This window comes from Salvia hispanica, chromosome 3 (genome assembly GCF_029641045.1).
Source record: "Salvia hispanica isolate PSC_SH4W2 chromosome 3, Shi_PSC_v1, whole genome shotgun sequence".
Taxonomy (NCBI): domain Eukaryota; kingdom Viridiplantae; phylum Streptophyta; class Magnoliopsida; order Lamiales; family Lamiaceae; genus Salvia; species Salvia hispanica.
Genome location: NC_142694.1, coordinates 34,461,049 through 34,486,571, shown reverse-complemented (window position 1 = coordinate 34,486,571; position 25,523 = coordinate 34,461,049). Strand labels below are relative to the sequence as shown.

At 34.0% G+C, this 25,523-nt stretch overlaps 3 protein-coding genes, 1 long non-coding RNA gene and 1 pseudogene across 7 annotated transcripts; 3 read left to right on the top strand and 2 right to left on the bottom strand.

Annotated features, from left to right (window-relative positions):
* The first annotated feature begins 2,177 nt into the window (after nucleotides 1-2,177).
* On the top strand, nucleotides 2,178-5,949 carry LOC125213777 (uncharacterized). Of its 3 annotated transcripts, none has more exons than XM_048114510.2 (10): nucleotides 2,178-2,507; nucleotides 2,586-2,664; nucleotides 2,780-2,874; nucleotides 3,388-3,487; nucleotides 3,597-3,651; nucleotides 3,912-4,002; nucleotides 4,161-4,268; nucleotides 4,665-4,751; nucleotides 4,877-4,945; nucleotides 5,479-5,949. In XM_048114510.2, the coding sequence occupies exons 1-10, from the start codon at nucleotides 2,319-2,321 to the stop codon at nucleotides 5,632-5,634; spliced, it is 1,029 nt and encodes a 342-aa protein (XP_047970467.1). In that variant the 5' UTR covers nucleotides 2,178-2,318; the 3' UTR covers nucleotides 5,635-5,949. The 3 variants fall into 3 exon arrangements, with proteins under 3 accessions (XP_047970467.1, XP_047970466.1, XP_088924429.1); XM_048114509.2 differs by having other exon boundaries at nucleotides 2,179-2,507; nucleotides 3,383-3,487; nucleotides 3,572-3,651; XM_089068303.1 differs by lacking the exons at nucleotides 2,586-2,664; nucleotides 2,780-2,874 and having other exon boundaries at nucleotides 2,179-2,507; nucleotides 3,383-3,487; nucleotides 3,572-3,651.
* On the bottom strand, nucleotides 5,627-9,116 carry LOC125213775 (Peptidase C78, ubiquitin fold modifier-specific peptidase 1/ 2). 2 transcript variants are annotated; one of them, XM_048114507.2, is made up of 6 exons: nucleotides 8,968-9,116; nucleotides 8,765-8,858; nucleotides 7,309-8,066; nucleotides 7,082-7,193; nucleotides 6,377-6,472; nucleotides 5,627-6,185 (listed from the first exon to the last, which is right to left on the bottom strand). In XM_048114507.2, the coding sequence occupies exons 1-6, from the start codon at nucleotides 9,024-9,026 to the stop codon at nucleotides 6,102-6,104; spliced, it is 1,203 nt and encodes a 400-aa protein (XP_047970464.1). In that variant the 5' UTR covers nucleotides 9,027-9,116; the 3' UTR covers nucleotides 5,627-6,101. The 2 variants fall into 2 exon arrangements, with proteins under 2 accessions (XP_047970464.1, XP_047970465.1); XM_048114508.2 differs by having other exon boundaries at nucleotides 8,765-8,875; nucleotides 8,968-9,087.
* A 4,137-nt stretch (nucleotides 9,117-13,253) lies between these two features.
* LOC125212388 (protein RESPONSE TO LOW SULFUR 3 pseudogene) lies at nucleotides 13,254-13,963 on the top strand (annotated as a pseudogene).
* Nucleotides 13,964-19,398: 5,435 nt separating this feature from the next.
* On the top strand, nucleotides 19,399-20,886 carry LOC125208885 (uncharacterized). The gene is made up of 2 exons (XR_007174259.2): nucleotides 19,399-19,634; nucleotides 20,512-20,886. It is a non-coding gene; the product is annotated as an uncharacterized LOC125208885 (long non-coding RNA).
* A 1,374-nt stretch (nucleotides 20,887-22,260) lies between these two features.
* On the bottom strand, nucleotides 22,261-24,337 carry LOC125213598 (uncharacterized). Its single transcript, XM_048114234.2, has 2 exons — nucleotides 24,169-24,337; nucleotides 22,261-22,979 (listed from the first exon to the last, which is right to left on the bottom strand). Exon 2 carries the CDS (start codon nucleotides 22,906-22,908, stop codon nucleotides 22,468-22,470), a length of 441 nt encoding a protein of 146 aa, XP_047970191.1. The 5' UTR covers nucleotides 22,909-22,979; nucleotides 24,169-24,337; the 3' UTR covers nucleotides 22,261-22,467.
* Nucleotides 24,338-25,523: the final 1,186 nt, after the last annotated feature.

Below are 25,523 nucleotides of genomic sequence, written 5' to 3'. Positions count from 1 at the left end.
TGATTGTTTTCAAATTAATAAACGAAAATTATATTAGTCTTACATTAGACACATGTTTATTTCAGAATAAACCGTGTTATATTGTCTATTTATGATTAAAGCTATTAAATATTGATTAAAACTAAGACGTTATATCTTATTGATTAAATATTAGACACTATCAAATATTGATTATGACTAATAATTTTTATAATTAAAAAAATTTATTGATATTTAAAAACTGAAATTTAAAATTTAATTTTGTAAAATTAAATCTAATATTGAAATAAAGAAACTAAGTGAAAGATGACAAAAGGGAAGAAGAATGATAATTTTGAAATAATATCAGATTTAGTACATAACTAAAATAATATCAGATTTAAAATGTTAAAAGTGTAAAAAGACCAAATTGTCCAAACCCTCAAAACCCCTCAAAAGGGCATTTTCGTCTCAAAATATCATTTTTGATATTAACTCTTAGTCCAGGGACTACTGGTGATATTTTTAAAGTCCAGGGACCATTTTCGAGATAAACTCATAGTCCAGGGACCATTTTTGAAGTTCACTCTTACATTTAAATAGGTATGTAACTAAGATGTCAATTTTTGCATGTTTTCATGAGATAGCAGTTTGTGTTGTATCATTCTTATTTTATTAATTTTATATTAAAAATCATGCTATTTAAAAAATTTATATTATTAGAAGACGGAGGAAAAGTAATAAATTGAGATTATAAATTAAAAAATCTTTAAATTTTATGCTACAAACTACTACCATTAACTCTGACGAAAGGAATAAGTTCGTGTAAAATATAGGTAGAAGAATATAACTCTCTCTATGAGCAAGTCTTTACTAATTATGGATAGATAATGACATGTTTGTTTAATTTGTGAAACATTCTTTTATTATAAAAATCCTTTCATAAAGTAAGTAGGGAATAGGGATATTAGCTTTAAGCCCGATTAACTCGAATTTCAAGTTCGATAAAGTTCATATTTGATTAAACAACAATTCAAACCACATCCATAGCAACACACAATTATTACCTCATTTTGGTGTCAACATGCATAAATCCATGCTTGAAATTATTTACACATACTTTGTGTAATTGATATTTGAATAAATTATCAGAAAATTCATGAATTTTGTTTATGTCTCGTAAGTTTAAAAATTACTAGTAGTAAAACCATGAAATTTGATTCGTTCACAATTATTCTGCGGTGAAAAAATTTGGTCACAAATGTGCAATAAGTAAATTTTTTATTGACTTTCTTAACTAAACAACATTGTTTCTGTATGAATAGAAGATATTATTTAATTTGCAGTCACATATAATTTTCTAGTTACTGTGTCAAATATAATTTCACCAAAAATATCATTGCGGGATAATTGCGAATAATGTTAAATTGAATCAATCAAATTTGATCTAACTTTTACTCCCTCCGTCCCGTTTTAGGAGTTCCAGTTGATTAATTTTGGACGTCCCGTTTTAGGAGTCCCGGTTGAGATAAATTAATAAAAAATACCTACAAAGTGTTAAAAGTGGGTCTCAACATCCACTACAATATTTATTTATTGGACACTCAATTAAAAGTGGGTCCCAACATTCATTATAATACTCCCTCCGTTTCTTCATAGTTGAGGCGGAACTTTTCGGCACAGAGTTTTAGAAATGAATGTTGGGTGTGTTAAATAAATAGATAAAAAAAGTAAGAGAGAGGAAAAGATAGAGAAAATAAAGTATAAAGTGAATAAAGTAGAGAGAATAAAATAAGAGAGAGTAAAGTAAGAGAGAGGAAAAAGTTACCATATAAGGAAATGACTCAACTATGAAGAAACTTCCTGAAATGGTAAAATGACTCAACTATGAAGAAACGGAGGGAGTATTTATTTATTACAAATTCAAACACTTTTTTTTTAAAACATGTGCCCGACTCAATCGGGACTCCTAAAACAGGACGGAGGGAGTATAATTTTGAGATAATTTGTCAAGAAGAAAATTGTAAATTATTCTTGTGTATGAATAGTACTCCACTACTAATAAAGTGAGTAATTTATGCAATTTATAGAAAAGATACAAAAAAGTAAACAAAACTAGTGTAGCTGAAACGCTGACCCCATCTTAAAACGCCCATCTCCACAAGTTTTCCCGATTCCCATAATAAAATAAAAATAAAATAAAACTCAAAATTAATTGCTCAAGAACAAAGCAGCACCCACTTCTGTGTTTAGCGTTAGTACGAGAGACGAAGAAAAAAAGCAAGCAAAAAAAAGTTAAAAAAAATCTCCGATCAAATCTGAAATCTCGAATCGGTTGATCGGACGGCCAGCGTCATCCGATGGGGGACTCGCCGCGAGAATCATTCGGCGGCGAAGTTTCCAGCCTCGTGGAGCAAGCAAAGGAGCTGCAGGAAGCGGCGGCGTCGCTCATCTCTCGCACCTCTCGCGAAGAGGACGCGCTCCGCCAGCGCGCGGCGTCGCTCGATTCCCGAATCAACTCGCTTCGAAGCTCCAAACACGATGATACAGTATGTTTCTGTGGATAATGTATATCAATCACTTTCATTGCGTTTTTGTTTGTTTAATTTATTTTATAATTTTGGTAGTTGGAGGATGAGTTGGTGAGAGCGAGATACGTGCTGAGTGAAGGAGATGCGGCGGCGTATCTTCCTAGCAAATCTCACGGTTTGTGGTGTTTTTTTGTTTGGTACTACTTCGATTGTGATTGTTGTGTGGGGGAATGGAATGGATTGGATTGGATTGGATTAGTGTAGTGGTTTGATTTGATGTGTGGATGTAGGGAGGTTTTTGAGGATGTTTTTGGGGCTGATTAATGTGCGGGCGAATAGGAAGGATGTGCAGTTGAAAGTAAAAGAAGAATACAATAACTTCAGAGTATGACCTTATTAGCATCCTCTGATGTCAATCTCTGTGTCTGTGTGTATTGTGTGTGTGTGTATGCAGTGTATGTAGTGTGTTTGCAATGTGTGAGTGTGGATTGTGTGTTTGAGGATGTGTGTTTGTCTATGTATATGCAGTGTGTGTGCAATGTGTGTTCAGTGTGTGTTGTGTATGTGAATATTTGTGTGAGTGTGTGCGTGCAATGTGTGTTGTGTATTTGTATGAGTGTGTGCAACATTGTGGTGTGTATATGCAGTGTTGTGTGTGTGCATGCAGTGTGTGTGAGCACAGTGTGTGAAATGTGTGTTGGGTATGTGCTAATGTGCAGTGTGTGGATTATGTGTGTGTGTGCGCCCAATGTGTGTATATGTATTGTGTGTTGTGTATGTTTGTGTGCCAACATGAAACAACATCGTTACATTTTGCATTGATAAAGTAAGTACCCTGTCGTTTGGGCTATATGAGCTTAGCCAGTTAAAGTAATTGAGTGTTGGAATGGCAGGATAGAACGTCGTATCTGTTCCTGTTTTTTCCGTCTTTGCTGCTAGTCCTAAGGTCGTGGATGTGGGAAGGATGCTTACCTGCATTGCCAGTTCAACTTTACCAGGTATTACATGGCAAGGTTCTCCTTTTACACCAATGCACCTTGTGGAAGTTCAAAAGTTATATCGAACTGAATGTCTTCATCCAGGCATGGTTGCTGTATCTCTACACAGGTTTGGCCTTGAGAGAAAACATCTTGCGAGTTAACGGAAGTGATATACGTCCATGGTAACTGAAAACATTTTTGACCTTGTTCTTTATTATTAATAAGTAGCCATTTATTAGGTGTTAAGGAAGCAATGCTTTTTTCTTCCTGTTTATGTGTCTTTTGAGAAAGAATCAGGTTTTGCTTTATCTGAAAGAGCAGAGTTGGCTAGTGTTAATCTCCTACAAATTGTGCTGCCATCACTACATAAATAACTGCTCAAATTAGGAATATAATGAAGTCGAGACTTTCATAATTTTCTTTTCCGACTTCATTTATGCAGGTGGATTAAACACCATTATTGTGCTATGGCTATGGCTCTTATTAGTCTTACTTGGGAGATTGAGAGAGGACCTGGTTGTGCTCAGAAACAGGTGATTTATGCATTATCAATAATTTCCCTTATAAACAGAGGTGCTCAACAACCAGCCAGCTGGAAAACTAAACTTGCATAGGTCCTTTGTTTATCTATCTGGTTGTTTCTTCTTCTTCATCTGGTTGTCGTGTAATCAAAATCAAAATGGTCGTGCAGAGAGGCATTGAGTTGTTTCTACGATGGGCTATCATGCAAGGAGTTGCAATGATTCTTCAGAATCGGTATCAGAGGCAAAGACTTTATACACGTATTGCACTTGGCAAGGTAACAAGTTTCCCTCTTTTTTGGTGTTTAGAGTTGCTCTGCCAATTCACTCTCTCCCATAGGGGTTGGATTTAAGAACCTTCCACTCCATTTATCTTTTTCCCTTGTAAATTTTCTCTGTCATTTGCTATTATAATTGTGTGCACTTTTGCATTATTAACAAATGATTTAGGTATGTCATTTTCAAAACATTGTTGCATGATCAATCAACATTGTTATTCTGTTTGTTTCACTTTTGGTTAAAAAGTTATTAGCTTCTCACTTTTCGAAATACCTAGAGCTTTGCCAAGCTATTAACTATGTGTCGTTTTGAACGTAAAAAAGAACTGTTCCTATGCAAAGCAAACATGAACTTTGTTTTACTAAAGATATCTCCGGGTGTTATTTTTTTCGTAGGCAAGGAGAATGGATGTTGTTTGGGGAGAAACTGCTGGAGTGGAGGGTCAGTTATTGCTGCTTTGCCCTATACTTTTCGTACTGCAGGTATTCTAAACATAACCATCCCCTCTTCGTTCTCTTCTCTATGGTAGGCTTGGTTAAGACTCGATTTTCTACCCACTCAAAAACTGTCAGTCTAATTCAGCGAGTATTTTTTCCCATCATTGTAGGGTTTTGAAGCCTATGTCGGGGTCTTGTTGCTTAAAACCGCACTTTCTGGATTCAGTCCAGATTGGCAGGTAAATAGAGTATTCATTATATGCAACTTTACTGCCGAATACCTGGAAATTTGAGTAAGAGTTGATATCATCATATGTACTGTCGGCCACAAGTGAAGTGCTCAAGGGGCTCGAGCCCCCCCCCCCCAAGCTCATTTTTTTCTTCGTAATTTCTCTCTTTTATAGAGTTGGTATTTATCCAAAATTTATGTAGTTTTACTTTGTTCAATACTAAATAAAATTCAAAAAAATTGAGTAGATAGATTCTGACCAAAACGGGAATGGGCTAGGGTTATAAACTTATAATATGATGATTGAGTTGATTCCATGATTATAAGTTCATTCCTTACCTGACCAAGCCCAAATGTACATTCTCAAGGAGTCATTCGAGCTTAACTACGTATTGTTATGCAAAAGCCTCATATCAATGATCTGATACACCTAAAAAAATATATTTTCGAATAACACTCAGAAAACATAGCCTCCCTGCCAATCTTTTCTTATGCATCCGCCCCTGTTCGTATGGAATCAGTGTTGACGCACACTTATTTCAGGTTATTACATGCGGGATTCTATTCATAATCATGGCTGTTGGGAATTTTGCGAACACAGTGCAGACACTGGCAACTAAGTCTAAGGTGAAGGCGAAGATAAGGAAAGGTAAAAGCAGGCAAGAATTGAACAGTGGATCTGAGGGTAAGAGTTTATGATGAAAGAGAAAGGGCACCCGTTTGTGTAATAATGGGGAGAAGAAGGCTTAGGGATTTTGACCTTTGTTCATGAGCTGTTGGTTTCTGACAGTGACAGGAAACGTGGATTTCAGGAGTTGAAGAGGTTGACTCTTGTTGTCTGTTTTATACCTAGTCTCGTGTTGTCATACGTTGTTCTAATTTATTGTGTGTTTCCTTTTTTATTTTTTATTTTTTTTATTTAACTTTTATAGATGTTGCCCCATGTACAATGAATTTCCCATAATTTTTATTTAATGAAACCTATTGGTTGTAGCGGGCTTATGCTCGAAAACATGTGCATTGGCTACGTGCTTAAGGATCTGCAACGGCGTGCTTAAAGTAGTGATATTATAATGTTCCAACAAAAGCACCTTTGTTTCTTAATTTAGAAGAATGCAACATTTTAGACTGAAAGTAGTGATAGATAAAATTAGTTAGATTAGTTTCTACAACTCATGGAGGACACTGTGTATGTTCTTCAGCTCCTCCAACTCTTCACCACTTGCAATTCCAGGATCAATATAGCATAACTGGAAAACAAACCAATTTCTCGGATCAATAATAATTTCGTATTTATCCCATGGGCCGTGACTATGGTGGCTCGAACCCCGGACCCAGGGGTTTGGTTGGAGGCTAAATAAGTGTCTTAGTAAGACTGTAAGATGCGCTTCATTGTCACTAAGAGAGTAATGGAATAGAGCGTAAAGACATTATTACGAACCTGGTATTGCGGCTTCTTCAGAGTGTGCACACCTCTCTTTATTAATTGCTGCCAACCAGCATTTACGCTGAGAGATTTCTCCAGAGCTCTTGTCCTCTACGAGAAAATTATACCAGAAATCAAAACATTAAAAATTTTCAGCAGGTATCTGCAAAGGTAGTTCTAAACTTGATTTACAGTAAATGTGGTGTATGCAAAGAATGGTTGATTAAGGATCAAACAGAGGAGGTCTCGTAGATAAGGGAATTCGCCGGTTGATGACTGAGATCATTAGCTCTGTAAGTGAAAGAAAGTTGATGTGGACTCAAGGAGACCAAAACGTTTTACTTCAACATTCATCTTTAGGAATGAAAGCCCAGGCTGTGGTGGCCCCAACTAGATTACGGTAAGCTCAAGATAAAAAATAAGCGCGAAAGTAAAGACGAACAAATCTATGCTAATCAAAATATTCACATTTGAAGCATTATTGTCCTACAATTAGCAAATTGGTAAATACACACACATACATATAGAAGGAACCAATGGGCTATGAGTATATTATAGACAAACTATAGTCATGAAGGTGATATCCAAAAATTGAGGCTTCACAAAGGCTAGAAAGTTCTACCATTAAACACAACATGGCAATAGCATCATATCTCCATATAAATATAAAAAAAAAACATTGATAGCTGATGGATGTGACTTGCAAATAAGTTTTCTTACTTCACTCGGATCCAGAATCAGCAAGTTGTACTGCAGCGTCCCATTCTTCTCGGGCTTAGCTTGAATGCCAACAATGGTTCTTGAATGGCCATCATGTTGGAAGTACAGTGGCCTGGTTGGAAATTCTCGGCATATGTTAACAATGTCTAACGCATATTCAAACTAAAGTGGATCGTATTCAAATTTTCAAAGTGAGGAATTTTACGTTAAATACAGAATTCACTTACGATTTCTCACTAAGAACAACATGCTGATTGCTTGATCTACGTGCATTGCTGCTAGAAAAGTAATTCCAAACCCATCGAGCAAGAACCTGGTGACCCTTACCCTTCCCATAATCTCTATCGCTTTCTTTCCCAGCGGAAACTGCAACTGAAGAGCCTGCTCCCTTTGAAAGAAACCTGTCCATTGGCCCATAAACCCCTGCGGCTTTCCTCGTAGAAAAATCAACAATTCTGGCACGCAGACCAAAGGAACGGAGAAGTGCAGCACACTCCGTGGTTCCAATCCAAGTTCTCGTGCCATGAACTCTCCGATCAAAATCATCAGAGCCAGGAGGATCGAACCCTTTCTCCCAGGCAAGTTCAAGCCACCTTTGAAGCGATTCAATATTAGGTACAAACCCAGAACCGCCATAAAGGGCTTGTCGTGCTTCTTGTCTTTGTTTGATCAAGTGAGAGCTGAGCATCTGTATGTTACGCCACCCACATCCCCAACCATGATCATGGGATACAATGCTCTGGAAATGATCAATATACCCACACAACACAGTTCTCGAGCTTCCTGATTCCGATTCCAAACATTTTCTCAGCATAACCATCAAATCACATTCGATTTTGTAGGACACCTCCTGTCTCTGTGACACGACTAAAGAAGCATGGACTTGATCATATCTATTCCCTCCACTTGCAGTTGTATCTACCCTAGCATCAACAACATAAGAACTGCTCGGAGCACTATCCTCATAAATCGAAATATAGTTATTCTGCACAAGAAATCATATATTCATCAATTGTGAAAATAACAATGATTGCGAGTAAACAACACAGATAATAAAAGAAAAGTGCCTAATCACCTCATCTCAATTATAACAACACTTCAATACTAAGACAATACGACAATTTATTTAATCATTTGCAATTTGCAAAGTAGCTGAATTTATCTTAATCCCACAAATAGCAAAGCCAAAATAACCATCAAATCACAGTCAATTTTGTGAACACCTCCTGTTTCAGTTTGAGGACAAAAGAAGCATGTCCTCGATCATTTTTATTCCCTCGACCTGCAGTTGTAGCTACCCTAGCATCAATAGATTCAATATCATAAGAACTACTCCGAGCAATATCAGAGGACAAATCGAAAAACATTTATTCTGCACAGGCTTTCATATATTCATCCATTTTGAAAATAACTACGATTCTACGAGTAAATGACACTGATAACCAAAGCAACGCGCCTAATCACCTCATCTCAATTGTAATAGCACTTCAATCTGCCCAAGCTTAAGGATCAATACTAAGCCAGGCCTTTTTACTTATTTTCAGCAGACTTTATCTCAATACAACAAACAGAAAAATCATAATAATCTACGATTAACGAATCAGCAGAGACAAAAGCTAAACAGATCACAAATTCGAAAAAAGCGAATCATATAAAATCCAATAGAGATAGAACAAAACACACAGTTGGAGATGGACTGGGCGGAAGATGAGCGATTCGCCGCGCGAACTCCATATCTCTCGCCTCATCTTCGCCGATGAAATGCTGATTCGCGTGTCTGGAGAATCGATTGAACTTGAAAATCAATAATAATCAACGAAATCAGATGTGAAAAATCGCGATAACGAAAAAGTAAAAGAGATTAGAGAGAATACACAATGAATCACCTCTGGAGTTCGTGAGTCGGAACGCTGAAATTGCAGAAAGGGCAAGCTGAAAAAGCCATGAACACCAACTCAGAATTTGAAATTTATGTATAGATTTATTGTTTGGATTAACCGCGGAAAAAGAAGTCTTTTGTAATCCCATTTATGCAATCAATTAATTAATTCTTAAATGGGGATCCATTTAATTTAGTTTTATTTTCAACGTAAATGAATAATGCGAATATATATGAATAACAATATGGAGTACTAATAGTCCACATTTTAAAGATGTCATAACTAGTGTTAATGTGTTAGAAATCGTAGGCAAATACTAATAGCTTAGTCACTTCTTTTTTGTGATTTTATATCCATTTATCGAATCCACACAATATTGGTCTGGAGGAATTTTGTACTGCAACTACGAGTACAACTTCAAGTTTGGTTTATCATCTAAGGAAGGCTCAATGCTAAACAAAGGTCGTTCAAGTTAAGTAGGACGTGTATTGAAGATGTAGAGACGTGTTTTACAAAGAAGAAACAAAAACTGTTGAACACATTTTTTTTTATTATGCACAATGTCTAGCAGTCTCTTGGTATTATTGATTTCTTGTTGTGAGTGTAGGAACATTTTCATTTGTCTCCTTAAAGGCATGGAGACGTGCTTTCTAAATCGGTTGGATGCTCCGTTCAGAAAGTACTACTCCCTCTGTTCCATAGTAATAGAGTCATTTTATTATTTTAGTACGTTCCATAGAAATAGAGTCATTTCCCTTTTTAATAAAATCAACACATTTTTCCACACCTACTTTACTCTCTCTTACTTTTTTCTCTCTTCATCTCTCTACCATTTTCATTTTCCATTTCATTCTCCTTTTACTTAACTCACCTAACACAATTTTTCTTAATCTCCGTGCCGAAAAGAAACGCCTCTATTACTATGGAACCGAGAGAGTAGTATATAACAAGTTGTGAATCTCTATGTTATAGTATGTTATAGCATGGTCCATTTGAAATATTCACGAGACAACATTCCAAAAGCTATAAGCCAACTGGAAGAAAGAGAATAAACGGTTCTTCTCGGAGTTTGGTGATTGGATTAAAGGTCGATGTCCTAACTACACATTCTCGCCAGGATAATATTAGGCAACACTATGAAATAGCCAGGGTCAAGGACTTCAAAAGGACATGACAATTTCGATCATTTTGGCATATCTATAAAAATAAATAGTCCATTTTTATGTATAAGTTATGAACATCGTCATGTACTTGATCACTATTTTTTGAATTCACAATATATTTATCTAAGTGATACACCTAATAAAAATTTATGTCGCACCCTATTAGGCCCATATTTAAGACAAGGGATACTTATGTTCCAATAAAATTAAACAATGCTAAAGTTATCGGCCCAATTCTTAATAAACCGGCCCTCTCTCCCTTTGATAGTTTAGCCCAATTTGAATTATCAATGAAACAATAAAATGGGAGTTCGACATTGAAATTTTTAATTAGGTTGCAAAGTATAGATTTAAATTGTTGGAGTTAAATGATACTAATCTCTATAGAATAAGTGGAAAGAGATGAGTAGTAATTTAAAGGGAGTTAGCATTAAATAAGACTATTAGTTTATTATAGACTCCATATTTTATTAAAATTTACAATAGTTTTCTTTTATAGTCGACAACATTATAGCTCATATCTTTATTCAAAAGTAAAATGAAAATGATTTAAGAATAGAGTTTTTTTTTTTCTAGATCTTTAGTTAATTTATTACTGTTAAAATTGAAATCGAAATTTATGGAATGTCCAAAGAATATTCCATTTTGAAATAAGGGTAATAGTGCCGTCATATAATTGATTAGAAACTTTAATGTCCAATAGTGTGGATCAAAAATAATTATCATCTGTCACTAATTTATGATCTATTTCGCAAAAACCACTCAAAAATTACGAAGTTTGTATGTGTCGCAATTATTTGATGATAAAAAATTTGATCACATGCGTGTTATATATTGATGATTTTTTTAATAGACGAATCATTTAACTTACCAATGCCAGCCTATATTCCTTCCACTGTACAATGTAGTCAAAAAATTTCAACATGGACAATTTCATATAAATTATAATTTTAGATTATTCCAGCTAATATTTTAAATAATGAAATACAGATAATAATTTAATCAAATTTCATAATTATTCACTGTCATTTTTAATTCTTGCTACAATCCTTTTCAAATTTCTAGGACAGCACTTCAGATTGTACAAAACTCTCCATAGCTGAGAAGTCAAGAAAAAAAAATTCATTCTCAAAAGAATAAATGTGAGAAAGTTTATAATATTAAGTAAAAATAAAAATATTTGTATAAATTATTGTCAAGAAGAATCGAATCATAGAGTCATACATATTAAAAGGCCAAAAGATGAATCAAGTACTGTACTAAAAAAAATCACAATTTATGTGGTCCAATTTTGTAGAAGGAAAAAAGTCTTCATTCAAGCCAATGGTGGATTATTATTCTTCGATCCAATCACATAAAAGAAATTAGTCGCTTTTTATCATTTTAATTGGTTCATAAAAAGTTTTATTTCTTTTGTTGTAAATGGAGTATTTTAACAAGATAAGATATAGTATTATTTATCTACTTATAATCCTTTAATAAATTTCATTAAAACGTACTCGTACTATATCCTATTTTTAATGGAGACATGAAATATAAAAGTAAAGGATAAATTGTCAAAAAAAAGAATTAAAATTTTGTATGTCTTGCAACTTTAAAAATCAGTTGTCACGTACGTATAATATATTGTTGATGTTTTTTCGAACAAACAATGTCGTTTTTTTTTTATAAATAGACGATATCATTTAACTTGCTGATGTTGACGTTTGCATATAATTTTTTGACTAACATGTCTGATATAATTTCATTAAAATTTTTTGTCATAGGATAATTGCAAATATTTTTGATTGGTTTAAAATTAGCGGGACAAACGATAATAGGAGTAACTAAATTTGGCGACTTTTTTAGCAATTTGTTCACAAATAAAGCCATATAGCGACATGAAAGGGTAAAGACAAATTCAATAATAGTACTCACGAATCGCAATCTTGCATAAATAATCGATTAAATTTCATCAGATCCAGTTTTCTTGCTATTTTCAGATACATTGAACCTAGACACCCTTCACAAAGCAAAAACATTAATTATTAGCATAGTCCACATGATAATGACATATATACTTTACATTTTATTTTTTCCTGCATTATTTAAGTAACGGCATATAATTAATCACAATAGATTTAACACGCAATCATTTAATATTACGACTATTATTGTTTACTTTTTCATTGCACAAAATTAATATTTTAATTTAACTGACAAAATATTTTTTCCGACAAATAATTATGAGTTTAAGTAATCTCTTGTGCATATGCATAAGCATACACTATGGTCGATAAGTAAAATCCTGTAAAAAATTAAAAGCAAATCTAAGTCTTAGATCCTTAGATTGGATGGTTGTGATAATAATATCTTAGTGGAGTACGTTATAATAGTAAATGCGTTACATTACTAGCCAAGCTACATTATTAGACTACACAATCTACATTATTAGATGACACGTGACATTAATCTAACAATTACGTCACAAGATCCAATGACTGAGATTTGCTTTGATTTTTGACATAATTTCACTTATTGACCCTGATCACATCCCTATTAGGACATGTACAAAACACACAATCTCGCCCACAACCACGTCTCATAGAAGGAAAGTCACGTCATTATGGGATGGTCCCCTTTCTTTCGATACTTGATGACTCCCTTTAAGTCCAAAACAAATGTTCTAAACAGATAAAATATTCTCCCTGTATCCAACAATAAGAGTCTTGTTTTTTTCTTTTTTTTTAATAGTATTATTTTTGTTATAGTTATATGTGAGATTTATATTCCACTAACTCATTTTATTAATATTTTATTAAAATTCTTACTATAAAAATGAGACTTGGATTCTTAATCATGGATGCGACTCTTACTTGATAAAAATATAAGAGATAAAAATAATTGAATTAATAAGGTTTGATAGGTTGATGCATTAATGAAATGAGTTGAATGAGAATTATGCTAAGAGTGTTTGTTATATAGGTACTTACTACTAGTAAATTCGGATTTAAATATTGACCTATTAAAATGAGATTATCAAATAAAGTAAGATGACTTTATTGAAATATAACAAATTCAATAGTCCATGTAAATTGTAATACTGTGATTACGTCTTAGCAAAATTTAGTCTATAAAAAGCCTTCAAACTAAACCAAACACATCACACTTCCCCAAATTAAATCGATCGCTAATTACTTCAGCAATTCAACGTTGCATTTTGCCTTTGCCTTTGCCTTTTTCCCCCAAATTTCCCAATCAAACCACAAATGGCTCCAACAATCGCCGTGCCGATCTCTGGCCACCGCCGCGACGCGGCGGAGGCGCTGCGGCGGAGGAACGAGGAGCTGGAGAAGGAGCTCCGGAGCAGCCTGGAGAGGGAGGAGAGGATGAAGGAGGAGCTGCGGATGACGTGGCAGCGCGTGCGATTGGCGGAGGAGGCGGAGGAGCGCCTCTGCAGCGAGCTCGGCGAGCTGGAGGCGGAGGCCGTCGATCACGTCAGGGAATCTAGGGCTCAGATCACGCTTCTGATGGAGAAGCTCTCCGTTGCGCACAAGCTTCTTCAAGGTGCTTCAATCGATGCCTTCTCTCTCACTCAATGATTCGATAATCTCTCTCTATCTCTGTAGATCTGTGTGTGTGAATTGTGATGTGATTAGAGAATTAACGAATTTGTATTTTGTAGTGGTTTCGATTGGATTTGAAATCCTTGGGATTTTCATTTTTTAGGAGTTTCCTTGGGATGAACTGTTGTGTTGTAACAGAGATGGATGTAGATTTTATGTATTATGGTGTTATTGATTTTGTAAGAGTGGTGATGTTTAATCATGCATTTGTATATTACTCCTACTATTTGATCTTTTCTTCATATTTATCATGGAAAAAAATAATGAATATTTCTCACGAGTTTTAATTCAAACAAATGGAGTAGTACTCTATATGATTTGATAGCCAAATTTGAATATGCAAGTGAATAATCCTCGTTAGTTTATGAAGAGAGAACTCATTTGATCTATAAGTCACACATCAACTATTATAATTAGTGTGGGATGCTGAAATCCGTAACAATCGCTCCTCTTTTAGAATCAACGTACTCTTTGGTCACGATCATACTAGTCACAATTAGTTCTTTTACCTATTCACCATTCTGAGGTGGCCTCCAAATGATTTCATTGGTCACAACTAGTTAGTGAGAATTGGCTCTTTTTCCAAGCCTCTCAATGTAAGCATGAATGTTACAAATGAAATGATCATAAAAATTCGTTGAATAAATTTAGTCTATTAGGATAATGAATTCTTTTTATTATTATATTACATACCATTTTTTTATGAAAAAAAACCTCAAACCATTGAAAAAATTGTGAGCATAGAATTATAGAAGCTAGAACAAATCAAAAAAATTCTCCAAAAACAAAGAAATAGTATAAATCCAACGCACCAAATACAACCTAGTAACTACCTCAAGAAAAGTAAGTCTGAACACTCGGCAAACCAAAAGACCACTAAAAGACAAACATCCACAACAAAGTTAAAGAACTACAACTCATCAGGTATAAAAGAATCGAACTTAGAAGATCTTGTTCGCACTAACCACCAGGATGAGAATTGTTATTTTAGTTGTGTCCCAACCATTTTCTAAACCTTAGATAGCAAATAAGGAAATTTCAGATATCACTATTTAAATCGTAGTCTAAACCTCCAAAGACATACCACTTGTTACATAAATGAGACACTGATTCTGTAACAAAACATTCTAACTCTAATTTCGTAGATGACATTACATATTTGGTAAAAAAAATGAAAACTTAGTGGATGACGTTACATATTTGGTAAAAATAATTATTGTGGCTAGTTAGTATAGTCTATTGGTAACTTTGACGATACTCCGTTCGTCCCATATTTGGAGTCACTTATTGTTATGGCTCGAATTTTAAGAAAGAGTTGAAGTGTGTAATAAATGAAATGAGATGGTAGAGTGTGTAATAAATGAGTGAGATGGTGGAGTTGGTTGAAGGTAGGTCCCTTTTGACTTTTAATTTTTGTTTTGATTTATTTTAATGTAGATAATGACATTTTTATGTAATTTTGATGAAGAATGGGGTAAAATTGTATGACCAAGTATAGAAAATTATAAAAGTGATTCTTAAACTGGGACGGACTTTTATGGCAAAAAGTGACTCTTAATCTGAGACGGAGGGAGTATCCGCCAAACAATCCATGTAATCACAATTCATTGTTTATCTAAATATCTAGACTTTCTACTTATGAATAGGTTTGCTCGTGATAGTTCAATCCACTATCAATTTATTATATCAATTAGTGATATGTAATGGCAATCAATACACTTAATTGTTTATCTAAATATCTAGACTTCCTACTTATGTATAGATGTGCTTGTGAAGATATATTTTCTTGATGAGTCAACTTCAACTATTTTTAACCACTTTGTGCTAATTAGAAACCTTTAAATTGGCTTCTCACCTATCAAATGAAAGTTTTGGATTTATGGGTTTCCTTGTTAAACATAGTTTAATTTGATGGCCGGCCTATGACACTTAAAATCTAATTTTTGACTATTTAACCACTTTGTGCAAATTGGAAATCTTTAAATTGGCTTCCCAGTTCCCACCTATCAAATGAAAGTTTTGGATTTATGGTTTTGTTTGTTAAACAGTTTAGTTGGCCCTACGAAATTTTAAATTACAAGTAGCACATGAAAATCACCAAGAGCCACTACTTTTATTTTCCACTAAAGAATAGGGAAAACTAAGGAATTATTTAATGGTTTAATGGAGTGATACTCACTGGAATAGACAACCATAGATTGTTAAAAAAAGAAGATAGAAGGAAATGAAATCAAAATTGGAATATAATAGGTGTATATTGCGTGGTGACTAGGTATTCGCAAACGAGATTCATCAATAGTTGCTAACTTCATCTTTGACTTTGGGTGATGGGATTAAATAAAATTTATACGATTGGTCTCGTACAGAATTTGAAATTTTGATGGTGATGTAATCAAATAAATTCAATTGACATGTGTCATGGAGTATTTTTTTAAGATAACATAAATTATGGAGTTCTACTACTATTATGCATTTTTGTGAATGATAACACAAATTTTAATATATAATAATAAATGAATAAAATTAGTTCGAAATAATATTAATAAAAAATAGATTTAATCTTAATAGAATAAGAAACTTATCATAAATAGCTAAAATTAATTTTCAAGGACGACTAAAAATGGTTAAACATTATTATTTTGCTTGAGCGGATGTATTGTTTTTTTTTTCAAATTAAACGAGCCATTTTTCTTTGTAATAAAATCTTTTAATCTCATATTTATTTATTATTCACTTATTTACTTTGACCTCTTTTATTTTTGTTCTCTTTGTAATTATCTACTTTATTCTTATTTCAAATAACTACTCCATGATATAATACACTTGAAAAATGTGCATACTATTCGTGCATAGCTATTGGTAATAGACATGTTAATTGCAATTAACTTTTTTCCCGGGCCATGACTCCAAGTCACTATATTTCTCAATAAAAGCATAACTGTTTAGGAAACAATGACGGACCCAGGTGGGGTCGGCCGACTCCACCGCGGGTCCGTGAGAGCCACCAGAATCTCTATTAATCGGCCGGCCGATATCACTATAGCGCCGCTTCCGACCCCACCATAGTGCTTCCATGGAAGAGAAGAAACAAAGTAGTAGTGAAGAAAATTGAAAAAATGACATCGTGGATAAAAAAAGGAAGGTAATTAGGTGAAGAATGAATGAAGATTGAGGGAGGGAGAAGAGCTTTTGGAGAAGAGGAGCGACATTGAAGAGCAGCTCTTACTTAGGCGGTGACTATCAGTGAAAATGATTTTAGGTTTTCTTGTTTAACCAGAAAAAAGCCCAAGTTATTTATTTTATGCTTTTAATTTTTATTAAACTAATCAATGTGTGTTGTTAGTATTATGTTTCATTGATTTAATTTTATTGAGTTTTATTTTTATTTAAAATTCAATTATAACAATAATATTTCTAGAATAACAAATAAAATTATACTACTAAAAAAAGTAATGATACAAAGATTTATACTTATAATGTCTCACAATTTAAAATAAAATAGGGTAGTGATAAAATGCAAACTTATATATTATACAAACTCAAAACTACTCGACACAGCTTCAACACAGTTTCAATACAATATCAACAGTAAAATTTCAAGATTTTAAAGTCAACACGGTATCAACACAACATCAATCATTGACTACCGTTGAAATTCTGTTGACATTTTCCTATTGATGTTTTTTTGTGATCTGTTGATATTTTTCAATAATCCAGATCATAGTTTTGAGAGTTTGTACAATATTTAGAGTTTTTATTTGATCACATCCCAAATAAAATATTTGAAAATAAGAATTAACTATCGTGCATAACAAAATGTAATGTTACTTACTACATTGTAATTTTATATATTTTAAAATAATTTAAATATTACTACCTCCGTCCCCCAAAATTTGCTACACTTTGATCCGACACGGATTTTAAAAAATGTAATGGAAAGTGAGTTGAAAAAGTTGGTGAGACGTGGGTCCTACTTTTAAAGTATTAGTTTTATAATAAAATGTGAGTAGGAATGAGTTAGTGAAATATGAGGTCCACTACCAAAAATGGTAAAAGTGAAGTGTATCAAATTTTCAGGGACGGACCAAAATAGTAAATTGTATTAAATTTTCAGGGACAGAGGTAGTAGCATATATTTTTTAAAATAATAATTATGTATGTTTTATATGTTTTTTATTTTAATAGTTTCGACCCCATGAATTCTATTTTCTGAGTCCGTCATTTGTTAGGAAAATATAAGTGATCTATTATAAATAATACACACTAGTTATATACAAGTACTACTACGCAACTATGAAACATTGAAGTCCGTACGCAACACAAAATCTATGCTGACATTGCAATGCATATTTGGTAAAAATAAATAATGTGACTAGTTAGCCTACTTTATTGGGCACTTAGCCAATATATTATCTGCCAAACAATCCATGTAATGACAATCAATACTATTAATTGTTTATCTAAATATCTAGAGTTTCTACTTATGAATACGTGTGCTCGTATCAATCAATTAGCGCACTCGATTTCATTTGAAGAAATAATATTTTATTGGTGGGCCACTTTGTGACTATTGGAAATCTTTAAATAGGCTTCCCACCTATCAAATGAAAGTTTTAGATGGCCCTCCTATGAAATTTTAAATTACAAGTAGCACAAGAAAGTCACCAAGAGCCACTACTTTTTTTTTCCCACAAAAGTAGTGGAATAACTTATTATTTAATGATATAGAGAGTGTCACGCAAAAGAAAATAAATTAAACATTGGAATATACTTGTATGGTTAGAATAATCGAGTGGCTTCTATATCTTTGACTTGAGTGATGAGATTAAATAAAATTATATTGTTCTCCTATATTTGCGCAATATTGATGGTGGTGCAATCAAAAGTCATTAAAATAAATTCAATTGACGTATACCATGAATTTTAATTTTGCTAAACATATAAAAAATTATACTCCCTCCCGTCTCACAAGAAGCGGACGGTGGACGGATAATTTTCTTTTGTAGGATATTATCTTTATTTCGTATTCAATATATTATTGTAAGAAAAATTTTCCTATAATTTGTTTCGATAATAGAGATTTTGTTATTACAATTTATGCAAAAATATTAATTATCTAACATTATTATAAGAATAAAATACTTTGCTAGGCTGGCGTCCCACGGTACATATTTATTTTCGGGGTGTTTCTGTATAGTCTTTTCATATTTTGACAATTGTTTTTTAATCTTTTAGTATATTTTATTTACTCTACAATAAACACAACTCCTACTTTCTTAAATTATTTGTTGAATTTTTTTTATTTATCTTGAGGAATTAATGATTTGAATATATAATGGTACCTACCGAGAAAATATTCCAACTAGCTAGTTCTAAAGCAAGACATATTTGAAGAAACTATCAATTCACTCTATTGTCATTTGATTTTTAAGCAAAAAAACCCTAACATCATTAATTAATTAAAATGGAAGATCACGCCAATGGACATAATCAAATGAATGCGTTTCAAATAACTACGTAGAATCTAGGATGATATTGATATACGTATACTTAAAAATGAGCATGCTATTCACGACTAATAATGCTAAAACCAAAAAGTCTTACAAAAAATCAAATTTGGGATTTGGAAAGTGATTTCAATATCTTTTGCTTTCTTTAGAAGACACCCCAATACCCCATCATCAATTTAATAAAGAGAAACACTTGTATGCGCACACCCTCATCCAGCTTTCACAACCACCTAGCCACCCCTGCCCTTGCTTCATCCGCTCTCGTCACGCACATTGCTGCTATTGACGCCCTACAATGACCACGTCACTTTTATGCACGATGTCGCCCAACAGAGGTGCTCGGTTTTAACCTAACCGCCAATTCCGGGTCAGATATTGTGAAACCGTGCTATCCGGTAATCCATATGTATTCTATGTTCAGTGCAATTGGTCTTGTAATTGATTGTAGAATCAGGCTAGAGTTGTCAACTGGGCCGGGCTAGCCCCGCCCGGCACAGGCCGTTGAGGCCCAACTCGGCACAGACCCAGGGTTTGAAATGAGCTGTGTTGGGCCAGGCTTATTTTCATATATCTCAACCCAGCCCAGCCCAGACCCACTTGGTCAGTGGGTCGAGATGGCCCGGGGTCGGACTAACTAACAAATTCAAAAATTCCTCCAATTGATCATTTATTATAGTAGGATTTTCGATACCAAGACATGAGTAATAATATAAGAAAAAATAGCACAAAAAAGGAACATTTTAATAATACTTTTCATTTAATCTCCATCATTCAAATAGTTTCTTTCACATTTTCCATATTTCTATGCTCATAAATTTTTTTAACAATGTTAACCATTTCACACAACATAATATTTGAAGTAGGATAACAACTACTGGACATAACATTAGTCATATCACTAAACATTTGTAAACGAGGTATTAATGCGTCAAGCGTCTCCCAATTCTTCTCACTAATAACACTAATGCTAGAATTTTTTTCTTCTATCATATTGTGTATTATTATTGAAGAATAGGGTTTGGCTTTCATTAACATTCTAGGAGTATATAAGTTGAAAACAATCTCATTTTTATAAGGAATTTTAATTTTAATTTTCGACACAACACCTATATTTACTTTCTTTAGTAGAAAAAAATAGTTAAAAAATAAATTTCCCTAAAACAGAGGAATTTAATTTGTCAAAAACAAGGTGAATCCGTTTAAACGCCATTTTCACAGTACCACCTATTTTCCTTCTTACTCCATTTTCCTCTTGCATATAAAACGAAGCAGTTTAATCCACAATGCTATCAAATCGAGAAAATCAATCTCAAATAAACAGCGTATTTCATCATCGATGGATTTAATGGGTGCGAAGGTGGAGGAGGCGCTGCAAAGGAGGAACGGGGAGGTGAGGAAGAGTTGTGAGAGAGAAGAGAGAATGCAGGAGGAGTTGGTGACTGCGTGGAGTGGCAGAGGAGCGGCTCTGCTTCCACCTAGGAGAGATGGAGGCGGAGGTCGTCGACCAGGCCCGAGAATACACGCTTCTATTATGCTGCGGTGCATATGTTTTACTAATTTATTGTTTACTAATTTATCATTATTGGAGATTTGTTGTAATTACAGTGCGTTTGCATCCCTTGCTATATGCACCTGCTCTTAACACTATCAAGTGTTATGTTGATTGTCAAAAATAAGCCCAAATTCGAATCAAATTTGTGGCAACTTAAAAACCAGTAAAAAAACCAGCTGAAATCATAGAAAGAAACCGCAAGTTTTGAAATGGGAGCCAAACTGTGAAATTTCTTGCCAGCCCAATTACTTGGGCACCGTAGCTGACCCAAAAACAGTTGAAAATCCAGAAAAATCAGATCAAAAGCATAAAAAACACAGTTCATTTGTGTACAAATGCATAATCCATACTCCATAGTAATGCAGAATCAGGCAATCCATATTCCATAATGCAGAAATTGAATATTGGGTGATACAAATATGGACGACGTTGATCGAGCTTTTCAACTGAAGATGATCAGAGCCGAGACGACATATCACATTCCAGTGAGAATTGATAACAATCTGACTATATAAACAATATCTACAGTTGGAGACGATCACCTACAATACCTCTACTGTTCATTCCAAGAATTGTGCTACTCTTTCCAATTCCAAGAGCAACCAAGCATCATCTCTCATCATTCAAAAGAAACATAAAGATCAACACCACTACACCAGGACCTAAAATTTTGACATTTCTTGTTTAGATCTTAAGCTTTGTAGGGAGTGATCGCAATGCATCCTGATAATATCAACAGGATCTAAGCCAAGAATGAAGGGGAAACTGAAACAGAGCAGTTGCACATACATGTCAAATTTCCAAATATGTAGAAGCCTGAAAACCGACTCCAAAATCGTGATCAGTCAATGTCACTCGATGATCGCCTTGATGGCAGAATGTCCGGGAACAAAACTATCTCCTGCACGAGAGACTTTTTTTAGTTAGAAGCTTCCACAAGATATATAACATAAATCATTAAAAAACAAAACAAGAGATATTACAAAGCCACCTGTAATATACTTAAGCCCCCTGCAAAAAATGCCATGATGTTAGGGGGTAAAAAAGGAGTAAAAGACAGATCAACCAGAACCAAAAAAGTAAATTACTCCCTCCACCCCGACTGAAATGATGCATCATTTAGTTTCGGATGTCTCAATAAGGAATATGCATCACTTACCTTGAGACGGAGGGAGTACAAATGAATTGAACTGATCAACTCTGTGTTTCTTCCTTGACCTGCAATGCTATCAAACAGATAAATTGCATAAAGTTTCCGTCAACAAAGATAGTATTATTGTTCCTTCTGACCCGACAAATGGAACAATTCGTCAAGTGAAAGGATGTTTCTAAGGAAAGAGAAACATCACATGCATCTATAGATCAAACAAGTGTTGGATCGTAAAATCCGGACTAGCACTCATTAACTAAATTGGATTAATGCTCAAGGGACTAGTGACAAAAGACAAAGTAGGAAGAAAGAAGTAATATAAAGGTTACAAAATACGGTTCCACCATCCTTTCTCAATAATAAGCAAGAATACCGAAGACAATGTTTTTACTGATAAAGGGCCGGGTGGTCATGTCCGCCAACAAAGTAACGACCAAGTTCTTTTACACATATCTAGTCCTAGGGAAAAAGTAAAGGGGGCGGGGGGTTAGGAAGGCCAAAGATAGCAAGAAAGCAGCTACAGTATCTAGCTCATATCCATGCCCTCTCCAATCTGACTGCAGATTGGGCTAACAGCAGTAAATGATCTCTCAAATGGCGAGGGATGACGCTGTGCATCCCTTCTGCGCTTGAAAGAACAGCTCTCTGCCGTGGAGAAACTCTCAGCATCGAGCTTCCTCCGGACACCTCTCACAGCTTGTTGTTCAACTTGTGTTAAAGGAAAAACCTGCTTGCTCGCTCTGCAGAGTGAGCTATGGTTATCATACAAAATTCTCTGGTTACAGTTTTTGTCACAAATGTGCATCTGTCCAGTTAGCCTGCAGCGATACATATTCCCACATACAAGTTCGTTTTCACATTTCCAGTCACACTTATGAACAGGGTTAGGCCCATCTTGGCCCAGAATACTCGACAAATAAATAACATTTGTAGGTACAGTTACCATAGATTTGCCAAATACCTCCATTTTTTTTTATCTTGGCAAGCAAATCTTAACAACTAGAAAGAATCTCAATCCGAACTCCTCGACCAGATCTTCTGCATACACAAAAGGAGATGTGAATTATTATGTTTTGATAGCAGAATCATTTTGAGTATGTCGAATCTGCTTAGATAAAAAAATAAACAGATGCTCGGCTACTAAGAAGCTCTAGTCAAGTAGAGAGTTTTGAGGGATAAAAGTATAATCATTTCCACTAGTAACAATTTTTCACTTTTTAACCCGTTCATCCTCAGTGCTGCGCTAAGACCATCTCAAACCAGCAATCAATGTGCTACATGCTTCCAAGGACTCTCATAACACACAGCTTATGAATGTAGAAGGCATAATTAAGGCATGACCTACTAAAGAAACAAGCTACTTCAAGAGCACATCACATAAAAGCATAACTGTTTTGAAAGCTATAACAAGTATAAGAGACTGCAAATGTATACCTAGCTCATTACAATACATGAACGAGCTAACAGATAAGACTCAAGCCACCCATTTGCAGTATTTTGAACAAAATTCACAAAATCTCTCCAAACCTAGCAATTTCCGGTATCTTCATTACTTCACAATACAAAGCGATTTTTTGTGCAGATCCTTGACGCATTACAGGGAAAATTATAAATGCACATTTGTCTGATGAAAATTACACTAAATATCTCAGAAATTCAAGTTTATTTTTGTGTAAAAATAAACAAATCGACATTTTCTACCTTTATTTTGTGTGATGCAATAGACCTAACCTTCAGCAATCAACATTAGACAAAGCAGTTCAAATTACAATCAGAAACAAAATCAGAGAAATGAAGAATTTAAGAACACGAGCTACATTTCATCACCTTACAACGCACAAATAACAGAAAATAATCTCTCGCGTAGCTAGGCAAAATTGATTTATCCTTAAGCCATCAACATTACCGAAAAAAAATCAAATTACAATCAGATTCAAACAAAATAAGAGAAATGAAGAAAAATCAATACTCCTAGCTAGCTACATATCATCAGAAATATCATAAATATAATCTCTCGCGTAGCTAAGCAGATTGATTCTTCCTCCATCCATCAAAATCACACAAAACAGTTCAAATCACAATCAGATTCATCAACAAAATTAGAGAAATGAAGAAAAAATAACACTAGATACATATCATCACCTCAAAACGCAAAAATAACAGAAACAAATCTCTCGCATAGCAACAAAATTGTAGAAAGGAAGAGAGAGGGAGAGGGGGAGCTTACACAGTAAGACGGAAGCTTCAGCGCAAGCCAACGGTCACCGACTCTCTCTCTCTCTCTCTCTCTCTCTCACACACACACACACACACACGCAGCACGCACACAATAGGCCAAAACGGGGAGGGAGAGTGAGATATTTATAGAGCACGAAGATAAGGTGATCCGATTCAGACGTTTGAGTTTTCCACGTGTTTCAATTCGGTGATGAAATGCAAATGCATGTATAGTATTGTTAGTGCAAATGTAGGTGAAATTTCGGGGAAATGCAGATGGAATTCACATTTAATAATGAGGCCACAAACTAGTCGTTATCCATCCGTGAATCCGATTCCTCTCTTTTACATGATTGATTTGTTTATATGCCTAGAACAAGACATGACAAATTAATATGAAATATTTGCAATTTAAGGAATAACATTAATGTTTGTCAAAAAAATGTTGCAAATAAAATTTGAAATTTTGTTATCATCTTTGACATTTAATATGGTGAGGTTTTAATATAAATGATGCATATATATTAATGAATTATGAATAAATATAGAGTGAGGTAAGTGAAGTACAAATAAATACAAATATATAGAGTAGGGGTATTATTCTATGCAAACTCAAATTTAAATTTTATAATATGACCTAAACTGCTTAATAATGATCCTCAGTGTTTTTAGTTAATTATTGACCATCAGATTGACAAGATTCATGGTCGGGATTTACTCTGAATTTTGTATTGATATGCATTTTTGTATTGATAATTTTCCTATAAAATAGATATTATCTCTATCTCTTGTTAAATAAAATGTTTTTATTGAGCATGTGATTTTAAAAAATGGTATTTTAACTGATTAAGTATAAAATGAATAAAAATTGTTAGAAATAATAAAGTAACAGAAATTTAATATATTAATTTTATTTTAAAGTGAGTAAATTAGTTTAAGACATAAAAGAAGGGAAAATGAAGAGAGAATATAATGAGAGAAAATTGTGTATTGAATTTTGCTCTGAACCTGCCTTAAAATAAATACGTATTGATGGCATGCTATATCATTACGTAGTGTTGGAGAAATTTTTTTTCTGTAAAACTGATAACGGGACAAAGCTAATATAAAAAATTGATTGTTTCTTTTAAGTCCACTTACTTTAAGTCATTACTTGATGAACGTTATGGGATGGCCCACACGGATGAAGATTTATAAGCCGCAATCCGATGCAATTTCACATGTGAGTGATATTATTGGTGGATATATTTGAATTTAAATTTTTTTATTCATGGCTGTATTTTAATGTGGATAAAAGCGTGTGTCTTATTTCTGGGTACTTCAAATTTTGTTAAGCTGTAGTAATATATTGATCGAATAAAATAA